This window comes from Rhinopithecus bieti, unplaced genomic scaffold, assembly GCF_001698545.2.
Source record: "Rhinopithecus bieti isolate Rb0 unplaced genomic scaffold, ASM169854v2 scaffold_53422, whole genome shotgun sequence".
In the NCBI taxonomy this organism is placed as follows: Eukaryota; Metazoa; Chordata; class Mammalia; order Primates; family Cercopithecidae; genus Rhinopithecus; species Rhinopithecus bieti.
Window position 1 is genome coordinate 1,525,154 of NW_016821178.1, and position 21,663 is coordinate 1,546,816.

A 21,663-nucleotide genomic window follows, 5' to 3' on the forward strand; every position below is an offset into this window, starting at 1 on the left:
GGTCTCGATCTCCTGACCTCGTGATCCGCCCGTCTCGGCCTCCCAAAGTGCTGGGATTACAGGCTTGAGCCACCGCGCCCGGCCATAATAATAGTTATGTTTTTAAAAAATTCTTATCTTAGACATCTTTATGGCAGTGTACATAGATAAAATTTAATGTTTGAAATCTGCTTCAAAATCATCTAGTGGGGAGTAAACAAAGCAAAGAGTAAAAGTACAGCTGAAATAAAACTGATAAAGAATTGATATGTGTGTATGTATGTATTTATTTATTTTTGAGACAGGGTCTGAGACACCCAGGCTGGAGTGCAGTGGCAACTGCAGCCTCAATTTCCCGGGCTAGTGATCCGCCCACTTCAGCCTTCCAAGTAGCTGGGACCACAGGCACAAGCCACCACTCCCAGCTAATTTTTTAATTTTTTTGTAGAGATAGGGTTTCCCAATGTTGCCCAAGCTTCTAGGCTCAAGCAATGATCCTGCCTTGGCCTTCTAAAGTGCTGGGATTACAGGCCTGAGCCAGTGCGCCCATTTAGAACTGGTAATTGTTGAAGCAAGGTGACAAGTACACTGTGGCTCATGATACCACTCTCTACTTTGTATGTATTTTTTGTTTTCTATTAAAATATATTCACACAAACGTGCAAGTGCTAAGATTTAATCAAACATGGTTGCAAACAAATACCAGGATGATCTAACTGCCGAAGACAATTATCCAAATTTATTCATTTATTTGAAACAGAGTCTCACTCTATCACCCAGGCTGGACTGCAGTGGCACGATCTTGGCTCACTGCAACTGCTGCCACTCCTCTCCCGCCACCCAGGTTCAAGTGATTCTCCTGCCTCAGCCTCCCAAGAAGCTGGGACTACAGGCACGTGCCACTACGCCTGGCTAATTTTTGTATTTTCAGTAGAGATGGGGTTTCACCACATTGGCCAGGCTGGTCTCAAACTCCTGACCTCAAGTCATCCGCCTGCCTCAGCCTCGCAAAGTGCTGGGATTACAGGTGTGAATCACCACACCCGGACAATTTTATAACATATTTTTAGAAATTTTCAGTTATCTTTGAGAACTTTTTTTTTTTTTTTTTGAGATGGAGTCTCCCTCTGTCACTCAGGCTGGACTGCAGTGGTGCAAGCTCAACTCATTGCAATCTCCTAGAGCTCCGAGGCTTCAATTCTCCTGCCTCAGCTTCTGAGTAGCTGGGATTACAGGAGTGCACCACTATGCCCAACTAATTTTTGTATTTTTAGTACAGACGGGGTTTCACCATGTTGGCCGGGCTAGTCTTAAACTCCTGACCTGTGATCTGCCCACCTCAGCCTTGTTGGGATTACAGGCATGAGCCACCGTGCCCGGCAGAACTATTTTTTATAAAAGTACCTTGAGAACTATCATCAAAAATATTTTATTAACTATTAATACTTTTTCTTTTTGCGATCAAGTTTCGCTTTGTTGCCTAGACTGGAGTGTAGTGGTGTGCCCAAACTGGTGTAGCTCACTGCAGCCCACACCTCCCAGGTTCAGGCGATCCTCATGCTTCAGCCTCTGGAGTGGCTGGGATTACAGGTGTGTGCCACCATGACTGGCTGATTTTTGTATTTTTAGTAGAAATGGGGTTTTACCATGTTGTCCAGGCTGGTCCCGAACTCCTGGGCTCAAGGGATCCGCCTGCCTCAGCCTCACAAAGTGCTGGGATTACAGGCATGAGCCACTGCACCTGGCCTATTAGCTTCTTTTTCAACAAATACTGTAAAACCAGTCAGGCGTGGTGGCTCACGCCTGTAATCCCAGCACTTTGGGAGGCCGAGGAGGGTGGATTACTAGAGGTCAGGAGTTCATGACCAACCTGGGCAACATGGCAAAACCCCGTCTCTACAAAAAATACAAAAATTAGCCAGGCTTGGTGGTATGTACCTGTAGTCACAGCTACTCAGGAGGCTGAGGAGAGAGGATTGCTTGAGTTCGGGAGGTGGAGGTTGCAGTAAGCCGAGATGGCACCACTGCACTCCAGACTGGATGACAGAGCCAGACCTTGTCTCAAAAAAAAGAAAAAAAGAAAGAAAACAAAACAAAAAAATCCAATCTTCCTCTTTTAGAAAAATATACTTAAAAAAAACCCCTATCTTCTATTAATTACCTTTTTTGTATAAGCAATTAATTAATATGCTATAAAAAATTTATATTCATGACTTTGTGTCAACAGTACAAAGTATCTAAATCTAGCTATACTTTCAGACTCTATTTTAGTGGCTTTAGTTTGGGTTCTGTGAATGTCTTCAAAAATACTGCTCTGTACCCAAAGTCTGTGGGTTTTAATGCCCACCCATCCACAGGCATGGTTCCTTTTTTCAGCCTCTCTCCCCACTGCCCACTACACGTAACTCACCCATGTGCTTGGAGATCACACCATGTGTAGCATTAAACAGATGCCTGCAAACCTGGAGGCAGGGGTCCTTTGACATGTCACATTCTACCACAAACTAGGTACAAGCCAGAGACTATTTTCTCTACCTGGGTCTGTGAAGTGTATATTTATAACTCAATCACACCACACAATAAAAAAGACTAGGGCTGGAAAATGTATAATTAACAACAGATAAGGGCAATTCTTCCATCTAACAGGAACTTGCAAGTGGGTGGCCTAAAAAAATCTAATAAATGCAGAGACCAAGAAGTTTTTAAGGTAACCTTAAAAAAATCTGTATAGAAGTTAAAATACACTTAAAGGCAAATAAATGTGGTCAGCACGATGCTCTGGCATGAAATATGCTTATGGTATCTTGAAACAGAAGAGGCTATAGAGATTCATAGATTATCTACATCATGTTTTACACTTTCAAAAGAAACAAAAGGGTACTAGAGTTATCACCATGTCTCAAGCACTGTTACACCTGATATACCCTGTCTCATTTGTATAGGCACCATTAGCCCATTCTACAAATGAGGAAACTCAAGTACAGAGTGTCAGTTACCCAAAGCCACACAACTACTGGCTACAGGCATGGCATTCTGAACCAGTTCTGTCTGGCTCCAAAGCCACAGCTCTTTCCACAGCAACCACACTGTCCAAAAAAGACAGGAAGCAAAAGACTGAACACATGCAAGATCCTCTGGCCAGGCTCAGCAGCCCTGTATGTACAGACTCCAGTGGGCTTAGATGGGTACCCAAATGCCTCTGTCCTTACATAAGAGACTCTACCCATACCCTCAATTTTTTTTTTTTTGAGACAGAGTCTCACTCTGTTGCCCAGGTTCGAGTGCAGTGGCACAATCTCGGCTCACTGCAACCTCCGCCTACCAGGTTCAAGTGATTCGCCTGCCTCAGCCTCCTGGGTAGCTGGGATTACAAGCGTGTGCCACCATGCCTGGCTAATTTTTGTATTTTTAGTAGAAATGGGGTTTCACCATGTTGGCCACGCTGGTCTTGAATTAACCTCAGGTGATCCGCCTGCCTCAGCCTCCCAAGTGCTCGGATTACAGGCGTGAGCCACTGCGCCCAGTCACCCATGCCCTCTACTAAACAGCTCTTGGAGATGGTAGAATCACGGTGCTGGAAAGGACCTTGGTTCAACTTTGTCATTTTAGCAATAAGGAAATGGGGGACTAGGTGGTAGGATCAGCCCTCGTTATATAATTGCCCATACATTGTAATCTCTACTGTTTAAATGAGTAAAGGCAAATATAAAGAACGTAATTTTTTTTTTTTGAGATGGAGTCTCACTTTATCACCCAGGCTGGAGTGCAGTGGTGCAATCTCGGCTCACTGCAACCTCCACCTCCTGGGTTCAAGAAATTTTCATGCCTCAGCCTCCAGAGTAGCTGGGGCTACAGGCATGTACCACCACGCCTGGCTAATGTTTTGTATTTTTAGTAGAGATGGGGGTTCACCAAGTTGACCAGGCTGGTCTTGAACTCCTGACCCCAAGTGATCCACCCGCCTCAGGTTCCCAAAGTGCTAGGATTATAGACGTGAGCCACCGTGCCCACCCTAAAGAAAGTAATTTAGTGACTACATTTTATCTTTAGGTTATACAGATAACTTTCCTACCAAAAAAACAAACCAACCAACCTAGGTACCAATGATTATTTATTTTCGAGTCACTGAAAAGATTTAACATAGGCTGGGCACAGTGGTTCTTGCCTGTAATCCCAGCACTTTGAGAGGTTGAGGCGAGCAGACTGCTTGAGCTCAGGAGTTCAAGATCAGCCTGAACAACATAGTGAAATCCCATCTGTACAAAAATTACAAAAATTAGCCGGATGTGGTGGCACACACCTATAGTCCCAGCTACTTAGGAGGCTGAAGTGGAAGGATGACCTGAGGCTGGGAGGCAGAGGTTGCAATGAGCCAAGACTGAGCCACTGCACTCCAGCCTGGGTGACAGAGTAAAACCCTGTCTCAAAAAAAAAAAAAAAAAAAAAAAGAAAAAAGATCTAACGTAAAATCAAAAGATTATAAAGGAGGCATTACTGAGCAGTTGTAACCCAAAACCATTACTCCAACTCACAATTACAAGAAAAAATTTTTAAATTATATGTAATCCTTATAAGAGTGTTTATCATGTGCTTTTTTTTTTTTTTTTTTTTCTTGAGACGGAGTCTCACTCTGCGCCCGCTGGGTGCAGTGGCCGGATCGCAGCTCACTGTAAGCTCGCCGCTCCGGGTGTATGCCATTGTGCCTGCGCCTCAGCCTCCGAGTAGCTGGAGCTAACAGGCGCCCGCCACCACACCCAGGCTAGTTTTTGTATTTTTTAGTAGAGACGGTTTCACCCGTGTGCCAGGAGGTCTCGACATTCTCCTGACCTCGCACAGAGACAGTAACATCGAGACCAAATAACACAAAAACAAAAAAGCTGAGATTAAAACGAAACACCACAACAAAACTAATCAATAAAGTGCTTTTAATCATTCTAAGCAGAAACTATTACTACTCACATTTTAAAGATGAGGAATTAAAGAACATTCCCACCTCTGAGAATCTATTCCTCTACCAGAAGAAACACAGAAAATGAGCATTTCTTTCATTCTTTCTTTTTTAAAAAACAGAGACGGTCTCGCTCTGTCACCCAGGCTTGAGTGGATTGATATGGACATAGCTCACTGCAGCCCCCAACTCCTGGCCTCAAGTGATCCTCCCACCTCAGCCTCCTGAGTAGCTGTGATTACGGCAGGAGTCATCAAATTCGGCAGAAATTACCATTTCTAAACTGTCACAAAGAGACTCAGGAAACTCTCCTATGAACATACGTTAAATTGTTACACTATAAACCACACCAATTTCAGATTCTCTACTAGAACCAGGCAGAGTAACAATGGTCCCCAGGACAGTCAAGCATTTCTCTCATTCAAAACTCCAAAGCTTTAAAAAATCTTTCTTACCACCTTTATGGGTAAGTGAAAATTTACCTTCAGTATCTCTTTTTAAGAGCAGGCTAGCCAGAGCAACAGCTAAGTGTCCCATTCTCCAGTTTTGCTAACATACTCTATAAAGGAAAGTGGGTTAAGTCCTGCAAAAGACATATACTTCATCTATTCTCTGTGATTACCTCTCTGAGAACCAAACAGAAAACTGAGAATGTCTGGCCATGTTGCAAGAACTGCACCCAAGGAAGCAGTCAGAGTCCTGCATACACCCCCTTACCATGGGATTAATGCTTCACTCACCATCTCGGTCCTCATCATGGACGCTGAGGTAGAGATATTCTAGGCCTCTTCCTTTTTTGCCATGCTCAGCTCCTTGTAGTTTAGTCATGAGGGTTGTTTTACCAGAACCATCTTCACCTACAAAGGATGTTTGCAAGACAAAGGTGTACTGTTTATTCTGGGCAAGGATGGGGAGGCATGACACTCAAATGACATGGAACAACTAAGAATTTCATGCAAAGTCTGCTGTTGAGGTCTCACCTGCTTTCATAAACAAAGGACTTTGCTGGAATAGTGGTTGGGAGGGTGGGGAGGAGAGGGTGGTAAAGGCAGCAAATCCCCAAATCTAAAATGACATTCTACTGCGTTATCCTTACTTCACAAGGGAAATAATGAGGCAGGTCCACAGGCCCTATCTATAATTTATAAGACATACATTTGGAGAAGTGAAAGTAAAAGGTAGGGTTAGTTTCTCACAAGATAAACTTTCACCACAAGAAAAACAAGAAATCTTTTATGATATAATTAACCTAAAAGTCCAGGTACGGTAAACTAAAAAAAGTCTGATCCTACTTCACAATGGTGAAGAATGGAAGTTACTCACTTTTGATTTTAGTACATCTCCTTCACAAGCATTCTGAAGACTAAGAAACTGACGAAAATAATTATAGACCTAGCAAAACTCTTTAGTACAATCTCAGTTAATTAATAAGCACTTCTTCATCTCCCTCCACCCTAACAACACCCCCTCCCCAGATCCTTAAACATCAAGGAGAACCATCGCCAAACATTACTAGGCACTTCTGGCATTTAATAATATGGAATTACAGAACATGAGAATTGAAAGGCAGTCAGTACACAGATCAAAGACCTCCTCTGGGTCTCCAATGCCTCTACCTTATTCAGGCCCTCTGCATACAGACCATGGTGAGTACCTATCAGTCTGACTTCAGTACCTACTCATTTTGAGCTACTGTCCCTCTGCAGGCAGTGTTCTTTCTAAAACTCAGATCTGGTGATCTTGATCCCCCACTTCTTGAAGCTCTCTAAGGGTCCAGTATTACCGACCACAGTCATTTCCTGAGGAAGGTCACACATTCTCGTCAGTAACAGTAGGAAAACTACCAAGGCAGTGATTCCCGTGAGAATTGGGGGATGGAGGTGAGATAACAGGCCTTTGAGAATCAGAGAACTTCAGGAAACAGCACTAACTCTTCAGCCTTCCCACGATCTGCCCCCAACTTACCTTAGCAGCCACCAACCACAAGGCGCTTCGAGCAGTTTCCAAACCCCACACCCTCTTGTCATCTGTGTCCCTGCATACTGACACTTTTCTGCAAAATACTCAACCCCCAAATCATCCTCCTTCAACAGCTCCAAGCTGTGTGATGCTTCCACAATAATTAGCATGGATCTGTCTTCCACCGGACTGAGATTCTTGTATGGTGTTTAAGAGACGTCTATGCTGAGCCAGTGCCCAGCCCACAGGTCCCAAGCAACAAATGGACTTGCTGTGTGAATGTACCCAAACTCCCTCACTTGAGGATAGTGAGGCCAGAGGGATTAAGAGACTTGACTCAGGTAACCTAGCAGTGAGGGCTGGAGCAATGCAGGAAACGTCCCCAGTGCTGACTCTCTGTCCTCTGCAAAATCCCTAAAACCTCGGACTATGAGGCTCAAAGAAGGCTCCCATGGCCATTTCCCCACAGCTCCAAGCCCAGGTCACCTAGTTCTCCCATCTTTTCCACCTAACCTCGTTTACTAGCTCCCCTCTCCACGATCTCAATTTGGTCCACTAGGCTCTCTAAAGACGGCAGCATCCTACCCTCGGGCGCGGGAGGTTTGGCCACACTCCAGCTGCCCGGCCAGGGCCGACGGTCCCTTTCCCGCCAGGCTGCGGGCAGGCGGCTGGCAAGGGGAAGGCGGGGATCTGTGGGAGGGGCGCCCGTCTCGCCCACCCCAGCGCCCCGGGGCAACGCCCCGCTGCCGATGCTCACCGAAGACCAGGATGTTCTTGCCGGACGGCAGCTTCGACCTGGCACGGGTGGACACTTCGCTCAGAATGGAGGACCTGCGGCGACAATGGTGAGAGTGGTCAGCCCCAGGCCAGACTGGGATGGCCCGGCTCGCGACGGCCCCTCAGTGTGTCCGACGGTCCGGCCCAGAGGCCGCGGCCTCCCCGGCCCGGCCCGACCGCCCGCGACCTCACCATAGGCTCTGGCCTTCCTCCTCCTCACTGGTCAGGTCGCCGGCGGCCGCCACCGCGGGCCCGTTGGGACCCAGCAGCAGCTTCTTCTCCACCCCCACCGGCGCCATCTTGCCAACTGCAGCCACAAAGAGGGCCCTCCCCCGGGCCCGCCGAGGACCCGCGAGGACCCCGGCCGGGCCGCCCCCCGCTCGCCGACCCCCGCGCCGCGCCGCCCGCCTACCTTGCCGCGGCGACTGCGCCACCCAGTGTGCCCTCTAGGTCTGCGATGGCCACGGCCTCCCACGGGTTGCGAGGCCGCCGAGGTGGCGCGCGACGGTCAGGCAGTCGCCGGGGCAGCCATGCGCGGGGAGGCGGTGGCAGGGGCGGACACCGTCTGGACCGAGGGCGCTCTGGCGGCCTCTGCCGGTTGAGGGGCGCAGCGCAGCGCCCCGCCAAGCTCGCGGATTCCGCTGTGCCCTCGGGGGTCGGGCAGCCGCATGACCCTAAAGCCTAGGCTTTGGGAATGAGACTGATGCACACAAAAGCGCAATTTATCTGGAGCTCACTATGTGCCAGAGTCACACATTAGCTCACTGAATTTTATCTAACCCTTTCACAGATGAGGAACCTGAAGCTCAAAATTTAAGAAACCCACCTAAGGACCCAAGGCTAGAAAATAACATTCGATACTTCTAATTTATTCGCCAACCCTGGACTATTATATCATCAACTTGGCCTAACCCTACTCAAACCCAGCATTGAAAGACCAGCCTTAAGCAAGACGCCAGAATCCTCGTAAATATCCTGCTTTTCCCCTTCCTCCTCGGAAGACTAAAGACTGTGAGTTAGTGCTCTTGACCGCAGTGCATAAATACACTTGGCTTTGCTTTATTAACATGCTTTTTAAAATGTTTTCAGGGAGCCAGCATTTCACACCAGAAGAGGAGCCCTTAATTTCCTTGGGGGCCAGGTGGCAGGTGCAGAGTGGGGAGGAAAACAAAAGGAAAGGGGATGGAAAAGGGAAAGAGCGGGGAGTAACCGCAAGAAAAACATACATTCCATTATCAAGCTTAATTTTAGGTGTGGCCTCTACTTGAGGGCTCTTGCCATTCTCTATGGAAACAGGCTAAGAAGACATTTCTAAATATCACAAGGAAGTGGAATATGGCAGAAAAGCACCACCTGAGTGGGTTTCATATGAGTAGGATTGTGATCCTGACGCCAAAAATCTGGCAGCATGAATTACGGGATAAAACAAATGGGCATATCATCTGCCAAACTGGATGTAAGGTTTAAACAAGACAATGAGAGTGAAAACCCACTGAGTTCCTCCCTTGAAAATCTGGGAAAATCAGGCAAAGTGCCAGAAGTCCTAAAAGGGCAAGCAGTGCTGAATTTTCACAGGACAGAAGATGGAGTTGAAAATTACAGTCCAGTGAGCTTAATCAGCACTAAGTGAAATTTTGTGATTAGACACTAAAGGAAAAGAGAGTACCAGATTTACACAGTATCTTTCTTTTTTGCAGGAGTACCAGGTAGGCGGATGCTGCAGATACAGCAAATGCAGATTTCAACAGGGCATTTGACAATTCACATCTTAGATGCGAAAGTGAAATCAATGCTGGATGATAGCATTGAGGCTTATTAAAGACTAGCCCAGAGGTGCCTGATGAAGAGGAGGGACCAGCAGAAGAGTCTGCTAGGGGCCTGCCCAAACCTCCTGCCCTGGCCAGCCAATTCAGGGTGCCATCAGTGACTTGGATAAGAATACAGCAGCAGTAATGGAAGTTGTGGATGACCTGAAGCAGGAAGGGTTGCCTTATCTACTGCTTGACAAACTGAGCAGAGACTAAATCTAACAAGATGAAATTTAGTAGGAACTTTTTTTTTTTTTTTTTTTTTTTTTGAGACAGAGTCTCGCTCTGTCGCCCAGGCTGGAGTGCAGTGGCCAGATCGCAGCTCACTGCAAGCTCCGCCTCCCGGGTTCCCGCCATTCTCCTGCCTCAGCCTCCCGAGTAGCTGGGACTGCAGGCGCCTGCCACCTCGCCCGGCTAGGTTTTTTTTTTTGTATTTTTTTAGTAGAGACGGGGTTTCACCGGGTTAGCCAGGATGGTCTCGATCTGCTGACCTCGTGATCCGCCCGTCTCGGCCTCCCAAAGTGCTGGGAGTACAGGCTTGAGCCACCGCGCCCGGCCTAGTAGGAACTATTAAAGTCCTGTGGAAAGGTTTAACAAAAAAGCATAGGAAGGCCAGGTGCAGTGGTTCACACCTGTAATCCTGGCACTTTGAGAGGCCGAGGCTGGCGAATCACTTGAGGTCAGGAGTTCCAGACCAGCCTGGCCAACATGGCAAAACCCCATCTCTACTAAAAATACAAAAAAAAAAAAAAAAAAAAAAAAAAAAAAAAAAAAAAAGCCAGGAATGGTGGTATGCACCTTTAATCCCAGCTACTTGGGAGGCTGAAGCACGATAATTGCTTGAACCCAGGAGACAGAGGCTCCAGTGAGCTGAGACTGCACCACTGCACTCTAGCCTGGGCAAGAGAGTAAGACTCTGTCAAATAAAGTAAAATTAAATTTAAAAATGCATAGGAATAGGATAGGAAATTATTTAAAATAAAAATTATAATCTAAACGTCATTCAGTAACTATAATCTAAGAGTTGGTCATGTAGAATGACAAGAAGCATCTTAGGGTAGAACCCATAAAACCTCACTGATGCTAATAAAGAAGCTAGCCCCCCATGCAAGTCAGGCTGGATTTCTTACGGTGACATTTCTGGACACATTTTGCAAAGACAGAGTTATCCAGTGTCAGTGACTAAACTCCTAAGGGGATAAGACATTGTTCTGCTGCAACATGAAGTAACTAGGGCTCATCAATATGAAGGATAAAGACATAGAGTGAGAAGAAGGGAAAGTGTAGACACTTCTGAAAAGCTAAAGCAAATAAACATACACTACAAAGAAGTGAACCTGACTATACAATGTGGAAGTATTCAAAGCACTGCATAATTAGTCTTTAGAAGAAGAAATTTTTTTTCTCTCTAGGATACTACAGTAAACAATAGAAGAGGTAACTTTTTTTTTTTTTTTTTTTTTGAGACGGAGTCTCACTCTGTCGCCCAGGCTGGAGTGCAGTGGCCAGATCTCAGCTCACTGCAAGCTCCGCCTCCCAGGTTCACGCCATTTTCCTGCCTCAGCCTCCGGAGTAGCTGGGACTACAGGCGCCCGCCACCTCGCCCGGCTAGTTTTTTGTATTTTTTAGTAGAGACGGGGTTTCACCGTGTTAGCCAGGATGGTCTCGATCTGCTGACCTCGTGATCCGCCCGTCTCGGCCTCCCAAAGTGCTGGGATTACAGGCTTGAGCCACCGCGCCCAGCCAGAAGAGGTAACTTTTTTAAGAGACAGGGTCTAGTTCTCTAGTCCAGGCTAGAGTACGGTGGAACACTCATAGCTAACTACAACCTCGAACTCCTGGGCTCAAGTGATCCTCCCACCTCAGCCTCTCAAGTAGCTAGGACCACAGGGGCATGCCACCGCATCCAGCTAATTTTTAAATTTTTTGTAAAGAAGGGGATCTCACTATGTTGCCCAGGCTGGTCTTAAACTCCTTGCCTCAAGTGATCCTCCCACACTGGCCTCCCAAAGTGGGAGATTACAAATATGAGCCACCACCACAGCCAAGGAAACGTTTTAATTAACAAAATGTCAAATATTGATTCAGTGTGTGGGAACCTTAAACAGCTTGGGGAACTATTCTTTCTGAATTCTAGGGAGGGACTTTTGTGCCGTATAAAAATACTAAAATCCAAATGTCTCACATAGTATTTAATGCAATGTCAAATAACGTTTAAAGGCTGGTAATTCTTTTCTCTATGTCATTTAAGCTTAAGGAAAAATAAAAGCATATTCCTAAACAAGTGTTTGATCTTACGAAGGAATTTTATCTTACTAATCTGTACACTGGAGATATATTTGCTTTATAAATCATTGTAATAACTTGATGAGTTTCAGCATCACAAAAACTGTTTAATGAAAACTGTATCCTCATTTCTACATTCCTTCTCATGAGAGTTTAGAAAAATACTTTAAATGTTGTATCTTTCAAGGCACTGTATTTTAAAAATCCAAACTAAAGTGACAGTCTTCTTCCAAAGAAGAAGCTGCACACATGGGGCTTTTGGTCAGCTTGCGGTATTTGTGAGCAAGGTCCACAGCCTTCCGTCCTTGCTGAAAGGGGAAAGACCACAAAATTGAATTCCAGTGATTTCCCATTTTCTTAACTCCATTGAAAAGGTAATTTACTTCTTCTTCAGTAAAGTTTTTGCGAACTCTTCTTTTTTCTGTAATTAGGATTGTAGAATATATTAGTATTTCCTGAACAAAGGTCCTGAGATGCAAATAGGTGCTTATTTGGATATGCTTACCTTATACCTAAGGATATAGAGAAATGCCAGGGCTTCTCATCATGTGGTAACCCACTTCAATTTTAAAAACCTGAGTGCCTAATATTAAGCTAGTTGCTATCACTGTGACTTCTGCAGTAATTATAACTTAATTGATAGTACTAATACAATATCTTCCAATCAAGAAACAACAGTTTATAAACTTTTTTTTTTTTTTTGAGGTGGAGTCTCGCTCTGTCGCCCAGGCTGGAGTGCAGTGGCCGGATCTCAGCTCACTGCAAGCTCCGCCTCCCGGATTTACGCCATTCTCCTGCCTCAGCCTCCCGAGTAGCTGGGACTACAGGCGCCCGCCACCTCGCCAGGCTAGTTTTGTATTTTTTTAGTAGAGACGAGGTTTCACCGTGTCAGCCAGGATGGTCTCGATCTCCTGACCTCGTGATCCGCCCGTCTCAGCCTCCCAAAGTGCTGGGATTACAGGCTTGAGCCACCGCGCCCGGCCACATTTGATTGTTAATTCAACATTCCTGTGAGGACAGTTAACAAACATCTTACCGGCCAGGCACGGTGGCTCACACCTGTAATCCTAGCACTTTGGGAGGCTTAGGCAGGTGGATTACTTGAGGTCAGAAGTTCGAGACCAGCCTGGTCAACATGGCAAAACCCTGTCTCTACCAAAAATACAAAAAGTAGCCAGGCATGGTGGCGCATGACTGTAGTCCCAGCTTCTCAGGAGGCTGAGGCACAAGAATTGCTTAAACCCAGGAGGCAGAGGTTGCAGTGAGCTGAGATCGTGCCACTGCATTCCAGCCTGGGTAACAGAGCAAGACTATCTCAAAATAAAAAAAGTAATAATAAAAAACAGCTTGCATATCTTACAGTCTTCCCAAAGGGCTCCATAACTTGATAGAATAGAAAAGAATATCAACACTTGTTACTTTAAATATTAAGTTTGATAATATTTTAAGAATAAGGGTCTTTTGAAATTTGCTTTTAAAACACATGGTCAGCTAGATCAAAACTCAAAATATAGGCTGCACAATGGGGAAGGAAGTTTTAACTATCTGGTTTTAAGGAATACTTTCTATAAAGAAAGAATATACAGTTGATATCTGTAAACAAATATTTTCTGGTGATGATTACTAGGAAATAGTTTTCTTTAAGCTTTTTCATTCATTATTATCCCATGTTATCATTGTAGGTAGATGCTAGTGAGGAGTTTTTTGTATTTCCACTTGAGGCTGTTATTTACTTTCGTAGTACTGGGTGCAGCTGTCCTGAGTCACCCTTAGAAAATCTTGTCCTTGCAGGCCAAGACAGCCATTTGTTTACCTATTCTAAGAGCCATAGCAGACCTTTTAAAACAGATGAGAAAAATCTTCCCAGCAGAAGGTTATCAGTGTAAACAATGTCTGATTATTGCTTAATAGTATTATTTAGAATGTAAGCTCCATGAGGGCAGCAATTTTAATCTATTTTATTCACCATTGTATCCCCAGTGCTTAGAATAGTATCTGACACACAGTAGTAGTCAATAAATACTTGTTGAGAGAACAAAATTATTGGTAAAACTATCTCAAAACTTATCAGTGAAATTACTCCTTCATTTTGGGTGTACTGGAAAACTGTGGCTATCCAAGAAATAGGTTTCAACTTCCCTTGTTAAATGATTTGAACTCATAATAATCAGGACTAGACTGGTTACTATAACATTCAGGATATTGAGCCCGGGAGCTGATCATGTAAAGCCCCACTTTTCCATTGTGGCTGCCATCTCCCTGACTTTTATACTTACCATCTGTGCCCAAATCCTCAAAGATTCCTACAGCAGAGTACTAAGCAGCCTGGAAGAAGGAAGCAGCTCTCTACACACCAAGCTCCCCACTCTGTGACTTATTTAGTCTTAATATTAGGTATTAGGGAAGAGTAAGGGAAAATGGGCGAGAGGACTTAATTCTAAGGACTCTATTTTTCAAGCCCTCTCAAAACACCAATCCATCCTAAAATAGAGGCTTGGGGAAATCTATAAATGCTTAGTACAGTGGTCCCTTCTCAGAAGAATGGGCTCAAATTTGAGTATAAAGTACAATTAAATGAATAGTAGTGAGTGTCCTAAAAAAAGGTAAATTTATTAAGAGGGGAAAAAAATGGCAACACACCAAATATTCCTGGCCTACTTGTGAAAGAGATGTAAGAATCACTACTTTCTCAAGATTCCTTTCTAAATACTAAAAAGTAGGCCAGATTATTTGGTTTTAGCTAAAGCAAGTTTTACCTACCAAAAAAAAAAGTATGTTTTTTTCTGAGCTCAATGTCACTTAATAGTATATAGGACCCCTGTATATAATCATTGTATAACCATTATGCACATTTCATGAAGTTCTGCAAATTATTTTGCTATGCAAATAGATTATAGCATATTTTTTGTTGTTACATACTTGCTTTGAAGACATGTTGTTGAAAAACACCTATTATTAATTTGATGCCAAGCCCTTGTCAAGAACAAGGTCTCCAAGTGCATGATGTTTCTATGAAAAAAATACCCATTTTCTAATCATTACTACAGAAAACACTACTTCAGAAAGTGGGCTCCTCTGTAGTGGTACTATACTTAATTATAATTTGCATGCAGAACTTTTAATCTAGAAAAGAATCAGATATAAAAGCAAATTTGAAATTTCCTTGAAAGTTCTGGCAGTGAAAATAGCCAAATAAATATATGTGGCAAAATGCTTCCTGAATGTATCACGTTCAAATGTCTAAATAACTAAGTGGCTCTATAGATGTTACTAATTAATATATCCAACCTATTTTAGTCTGCAGGTATTAACTCCACATGAATAAAAGAAAATGATAATGTTATTTAAGCTTCTGATAAATCCGAAATGGTGATCAATGCGAAATGTTAACCCTATAGTTAAATTGAAATTCCCATAAATAAACTAATTGTTTAAGAGACATTTTTATTTTTTAAGCAGAGTTTTAAGGTTTATACTATTTGTCTCTTCAATTTTTATTGTTTCAAGCACTATAGTTATGAAAAAAAACCTCCTGCAAAGTCTCTCTGAAGCGCTTGTGCATAATAATTTTGTTCTTAAAATAAAAACGTGAGGATAGAATAAGGGCTTCTGGAGAATGGCTTTTTGAATCTAAGTTCTGCTACTTACCAACTATTAATAATTATGCCTTACAATAGGAGCATATTAGTATCTAACTTACAATATTACTATAGGAACTAAAGGAAATAATATCTATACACCATCTAACACCTAGCAGGTGCTTAATAAATGTTAGTATCCTCCTGCTCCTTCCCCTGCTGGCAGGCAATGAGTGAGCAAGCAACATGAAGGGAAGAGGAAAGTCTCTTTTATTAGGTCTGACCCTCATCAGAGGCAAGGTTTATCATTTAAGATCCGTTAATAATGAGACTGAGAACAACCACTCAGCTGTTCTCTTCTTTCTCAGGAATATATGAAATTTAAGTTCATTTAAAAATTAAATATATTCAGCCAGGTGCAATGGCTCATGCCTGTAATCTCAGCACGTTGGGAGGCCAAGGCGGGCGGATCACTTGAGGTCAGGAGTCTGAGACCAGCCTGGCCAACATGGTGAAACCCCATCTCTACTAAAAATACACAAACTAGCAGGGCGTGGTGGCACATGTCTGTAATCCCAGCTACTCAGGAGGCTGAGGCAGGAGAGTCACTTGAACCTGGGAGGCGGAGGCTGCAGTGAGCAGAGATTGCTCCGCTGCACTCCAGCCTGGGTGACAGAGCCAGACCCTGTCTCAAGAAGAAAAAAAAAAAAGAACTAAATTAAATATATTCACTTATTCTTCCAGGGGTAGTAGATTCATTACTGAGTTGTTGTCTTCTACGTGGGGTCAGCAGAATTTCTGAAAAATATGGAAAACATTTAGGACACTTAGCATATCAATCTGAGTAATAGCATATCAATTCCATTAGTATATTTCCTTTATTCCCCCGTCTAGTGGGAATACTTAGATAGATTAGGAAGAATTTTTAAACTAACAGTCTAAGACTACTCCCTGGGTACATCTTGAATTACTGGTTGCTTAGAGACAGATTTTCTTTTTAAGATTATTTTACCCTCTAGTTTTTGATATATTTAATGCTTTAGATAATAGTTCAGAAGGTATAGCCATAATTACAGTTTTAAAGCTGCTGAATTAATTACTTTTGTTACAGATAAGTAATTTCCTTAGTTCACTTTTATATCTGTCTTCAGCTTCCACAATGACTTTGTGACGATCACATTGGTATGGGCAAGAGTGCAAGAGCTTGCTAAAGTTTCGGCTATTCAGGGATTTTTCTACTGCTATGCAACCTAAAAGAAAACAAATTCAAGTTATGTGTAGATGTCATAAAATATCTAGTAACAAATCTATGAAAGCAAATACCTATATGATGGTAACTGAAGTAAAATCAGGAACTATAAACACCTCAAAAAGCTCAAAATCATGTGAAGGAGTAAAGACAACAAATACAACAGAGTGAAATAAGTGCTGGGAGGGAGGTATGGACAGACAGTTATGATGCTTTAGAAAAAGAGCATCTAGGCTGGGCACGGTGGCTCACGCCTGTAATCCCAGCACTTTGGGAGGCCAAGGTGGGTGGATCACGAGGTCAGGAGTTCAAGACCAACCTGGCCAATATGGTGAAAGCCCGTCTCTACTAAAAATACAAAAATTAGCTGGGCATGGTGGCATGCACCTGTAGTCCCAGCTGCTTGGGAGGCTGGGGCAGGAGAATCACTTGAATCCAGGAGGTGGAGATTGCAGTGTGCCAAGACTGCACCACTGCACTCCAGCCTGGGCGACAGAGCAAGACTGTCTCAAAATAAAATAAAATAAAATAAAGAAAGACAAGAAAAGGAAAAGAGTATCTAGGCTGTGCGCAGTGGCTCACACCTGTAATCCCATCACTTTGGGAGACCGAGGTGGGCTGATCACAAGGTCAGGGGTTCAAGACCAGCCTGGCCAATATGGTGAAACCCTGTCTCTACTCAAAGTACAAAAAGTAGCCATGCATGATGGCAGGTGCCTGTAATCCCAGCTACTTGGGAGGCTGAGGTGGGAGAATCACTTGAACCTGGAAGGCAGAGGTTGCAGTGAGCCGAGATCATACCATTGCACTCGAGCCTGGGTGACAGAGCAAGACTCTCTGAAAAAAAAAAAGGAAAGGAAAAAGAAAAAGCATCTAGGGCTGAGAGTGGTGGCTTATGCCTGTAATCCCAGCACTTTGGGAGGCCAAGGTGGGAGGATCACTTGGGCTCAAGAGTTCAAGACCATCCTGGGTAACATAGTGAGACCCTGTCCCTACCAAAAAAAAAACAAAACAAAACCAAAACCAAAAAAATTAGCCGGGCGTGGTGGCACACATTTGTAGTCCTAGCTACTTAAGAGGTTGAGGCAGGAGAATCCCTTGAGACCTGGAGTTCAAGGCTGCAGTGAGCCACGATCACGCTATTACACAGAATAAGACCCTGTCTCTTAAAAAAAAAAAAAAAAAAGGTTGGGCTGGACGACCCATGCCTGTAATCCCAGCACTTTGGGAGACCTATGCAGGCAGATCATGAGGTCAGGAGATGGAGGCCATCCTGGCCAACATGGTGAAACCCGGTCTCTACTAAAAATACAAAAATTAACTGAGTGTATTAGTGCGCCCCTGTAACCCCAGCTACTAGGGAGGCTGAGGCAGGAGAATTGCTTGAACTCAGGAGGCAGAGATTGCAGTGAGCCGAGTTCACGCCACTGCACTCCAGCCTGGCGATAGAGTGAGACTGTCTCAAAAAAAAAAAAAGAAAAGGAATCTATTTTGTCTGGTTTTGAGCAAGAGTCACTGTTAAGGGAAGATATCCAAAAGAAGTGATCCTTAAGCTCAGTCATCTTTTTTGTTTTTAACATTATGTAAAATTTCAAACACTGAACTCCCATGTATCCATCATCCAGCTTCAATAATTATTAACTCATGGCTAATCATGTTTTATTTATACCTCTACCTACTCAGCTCTGTCCCCATGTATACACTGGATTATGACACTTATAATTTACATTAAAGTATCATTTCATCTGTAAATACTTCACATGCATCCTTAACAGATAAGGATTTTTTTTTTTTTTCCTGCGACAGGGTCTCCCTGTCACCCAGGCTAGAGTGCAGTGCTATGATCACAGCTCACTTTTAGCCCAGGCTGGAGTGCAGTGGTATGATCACAGCTCACTTTTAGCCCTGACCTCCACCACGCCTGGCTAATTTTTTATTTTTTGTAGACATAGGGTCTCCTTATATTCCCAGGGCTGGTCTCAAACTCCTGGGCTTAAGTAATCCTCTCACCTCGGCCTCCCAAAGTGCTGGGATTACAGGTGTGAGCCACTGCACCCAGCCAGGATGTTTTTTTCTGAGATTGTGTCTCACTCTGTCACCCAGGGTGGAATGCAGTGGCATGATCTCAGCTCACTACAACCTTAACCTCCTGGGCTCGAGCAATCCTCCCACCTCAGCCTCCCAAGTAGCTGGGACTACAGGCATGCAACACCACACTCAGCTAATTTTTGTATTTTTTTTTAGAGATGGGTTTCACTATGTTGCCCAGGCTATTCTCGAATTCCTGGGCTCAAATGATCCACCTGCCTCAGCCTACCAAAGTGCTGGGCTATAGGTATGAGCCATCACCACGCCTGGCCAGGACTCTTTTTTGTAAACACATAAAACTATTATGACACCTAAAAAATCATGCTTAATATAACCTAATATCTAGTGTTCAATTTTCCTCATCAATTCAAAAATTTCTTTTGAAAGTTAGTTGTTGGAATCATGATCCAAATAAGATCCACCATTACCTTTTTTTTTTTTTTTGAGACAGGGTCTCACTATGTTGCTCAGGCTGGACTTGAACTCCTGGGCTCAAGCAATCCTCCCACCTCAGCCTCCCATGCAGCTGGAACTACAGACACACACACCACTGTGCCTGACTTACATTCGGTTAACATATGTCAAGGTGCTTTTAATCTATCAGTTCCCCTCTCTTCCTTGTCATTTACTTATTGAAGATACTAGGTCATTTGTACTATAGTTTCTCAAAGGCTAAGTTTTGCTGATTGCATCCTAGTCGTGTCCTTTAAAATGTTGTTGTGTGTCCTATAAACTAGTAATTAAATCTAAATGATTGGTCAGATTCAGGTTCAAGTGTTTTTACTAGAATTCCATGCAGGTAGTATTGTATGTTTCTTACTGTATCATATTAAGAGATATATATTGTCTGTCTCTCTTTTTTTTTTTATTTATATTTTTTAATTTTTTTTTGAGATGGAGTCTCGCTCTGTCACCCAGGCTGGAGTGCTGTGGCCGGATCTCAGCTCACTGCAAGCTCCGCCTCCCGGGTTCACGCCATTCTCCCGCCTCAGCCTCCCGAGTAGCTGGGACTACAGGCGCCCGCCACCACACCCGGCTAGTTTTTTGTAGTTTTAGTAGAGACGGGGTTTCACCGTGTTAGCCAGGATGGTCTCGATCTCCTGACCTCGTGATCCGCCCGTCTCGGCCTCCCAAAGTGCTGGGATTACAGGCTTGAGCCACCGCGCCCAGCCTCTCTTTTTTTTTTTTTTAAATTGTAATTGGGCAGCCTCTTGAGCCAATAGGGTTAGACAAACTTCTTCTTTTCTTAAATATTAAGAAAGATCAGCAGCAAACCACCATGGCACATGTTTACATATGTGACAAACCTTTACATCCTGCACATGTATCCCTGAACTTAAAATAAAAGTTGGAAAAACATTTTTTAAAAAAAGATAGATTGGTAGGTTCAGGTAATGTCAGCCATGTCTGTCCATTATAAAATTCTCCATCAGTTTGTCACCTAATTGTATTAGTGGCTCATTCCTAAAGGACTAGAAGTTGGCCATGCAGATAGTTGGCTGAGATGAAGACATTTCAGTGCAATAAAGATGTGCAAAACCATTGAAGTGTGAAAAAGCATAGTGTTCAGAGAATCATGGACACTCTAATATGGCTAGAGTACAGAGAAGTGCAGGAGAAAAGGTGGGGCTGGGGAGGGTTGCAGGGAACCAGACCAAGAAGAATCTTGAAAGTCGTGCTAAGGAATTTTAACTCTCTTCAAGGCAACAGGGAGGAACATAGAAATAAAAGCAGGAAGATGACACAATTTCACTTGTCTTGTAGAAACGGCACCTGAAGGCAAGAGGATCAGTTGAGAGGTTACTTTAGTAGTCCAGAAAATAAATGAAGGGATTTTGAAACAAGGCATTTGCAGGGAGAATGGAGAGATTTCTGATGTAAAATTAGCAGGGTTTGATGAATAATGAGCTGTTGGGATAAGGGAAACAGTTTAGGATAACTCTCAAGAAATTCAGTACTTGCATAAATGGCAAAGTTTGAAATAACCATAGCACATTTCTAGCAGATTCAGAGTAAATGTACAGTAAATTTTAACAAGTGGAAGCAGGACAAAATTCCATACAACTTTGAAAGCCAGGTAGAGAGCTTGATTCAATGGGTTACAGAGAAGCACAGAGGGTTGTTTAGCATGATGACACGATAAAGCACATATTAAGAAGATAAGTTAACAGTGATATGCATATTATAGTTGGGAGTTGGAGATGCTTAAGACAAAGACTGCTAGATAAAATTGCTGTGATAATTTAGGCATGAAACGAAAAGGGCCTATGTGGCAAAAAAAAAAAACAAAATTTGATAGACTAGAAATAAGGGACAGAATGAGAGAACAGTCATGGATGATTCAAGGCTTAAAGTCTGGGAGACCAGACAAATAGTGGCAACACTGACAGAAATGCAGTGAGTGGGGAGGCCAATTTAAAAGGAAGAAAGATGCTGTGGATGTTGTGTTTAGGATACATTAAGCTTAAAGTAACAAGAAGATATTCAAGTGCTGAGAACTACTGGAAATGAAAGAATAAGGCCCAGGTTAGCAGTCAAAAGTCAAGATATATATTTGAAAACCATCAATAAAATGATAGATGATGCTACAAAAGTAAATGTAGTGAAAGAACTGAGTAAGTGCTATAGACTAGGTCTTGAGGAGAATACATGTGGAAATCTGGCAGGAAGAGAAAGATAAAGGTGAAGACTGAGTTCTATTCATCTTAGATTCCAGTGCCAGCCAAGGACTAAGCACTCCATAATGTTTGTGGAATGAATGAATGGTAACTAGGGAAGAAAGGAACAAGGAAAGAACCATCGCATACAAACTAAGGGATGAAATGGGGTTAGCAGTTACAGAACATCCACTCTGCCACCTAGAATACTTTTGACCAGAGATTCCCAAACCTTCTAGGTTCATGGCACCTATAAGCCAAAAGAAATGCCTAATGATTCTGTCAGATCCAAAACAACTTAATAAGTATTTATGTTCTAACAACTTAGTAGCCT

The 21,663-nt window shown here is 43.4% G+C and overlaps 2 protein-coding genes and 1 long non-coding RNA gene across 3 annotated transcripts in view; 1 reads left to right on the forward strand and 2 right to left on the reverse strand.

Annotated features, from left to right (window-relative positions):
• The window catches only part of DYNC1LI2 (dynein cytoplasmic 1 light intermediate chain 2), a 38,815-nt gene extending 30,773 nt beyond the window's left edge, over positions 1-8,042 (reverse strand). Inside the window, exons 1-3 of the mRNA XM_017860250.1 lie at positions 7,856-8,042; positions 7,644-7,717; positions 5,668-5,784 (exon numbers count right to left, since the gene is read on the reverse strand). Coding sequence (XP_017715739.1) covers positions 5,668-5,784; positions 7,644-7,717; positions 7,856-7,962 — 298 coding nt within the window. The 5' untranslated portion in view covers positions 7,963-8,042. The remainder of the gene's footprint in view (positions 1-5,667; positions 5,785-7,643; positions 7,718-7,855) is intronic.
• Positions 7,643-9,707, forward strand: LOC108520750 (uncharacterized). Its single transcript, XR_001882995.1, has 3 exons — positions 7,643-7,731; positions 8,454-8,674; positions 9,361-9,707. It is a non-coding gene; the product is annotated as an uncharacterized LOC108520750 (long non-coding RNA).
• Positions 9,708-11,418: 1,711 nt separating this feature from the next.
• Positions 11,419-21,663, reverse strand: part of TERB1 (telomere repeat binding bouquet formation protein 1) — a 52,306-nt gene continuing 42,061 nt past the window's right edge. The window contains exons 16-18 of the mRNA XM_017860229.1: positions 16,436-16,585; positions 16,068-16,133; positions 11,419-12,178 (exon numbers count right to left, since the gene is read on the reverse strand). Of these exons, the coding sequence (XP_017715718.1) occupies positions 11,955-12,178; positions 16,068-16,133; positions 16,436-16,585 (440 nt within the window). The 3' untranslated portion in view covers positions 11,419-11,954. The remainder of the gene's footprint in view (positions 12,179-16,067; positions 16,134-16,435; positions 16,586-21,663) is intronic.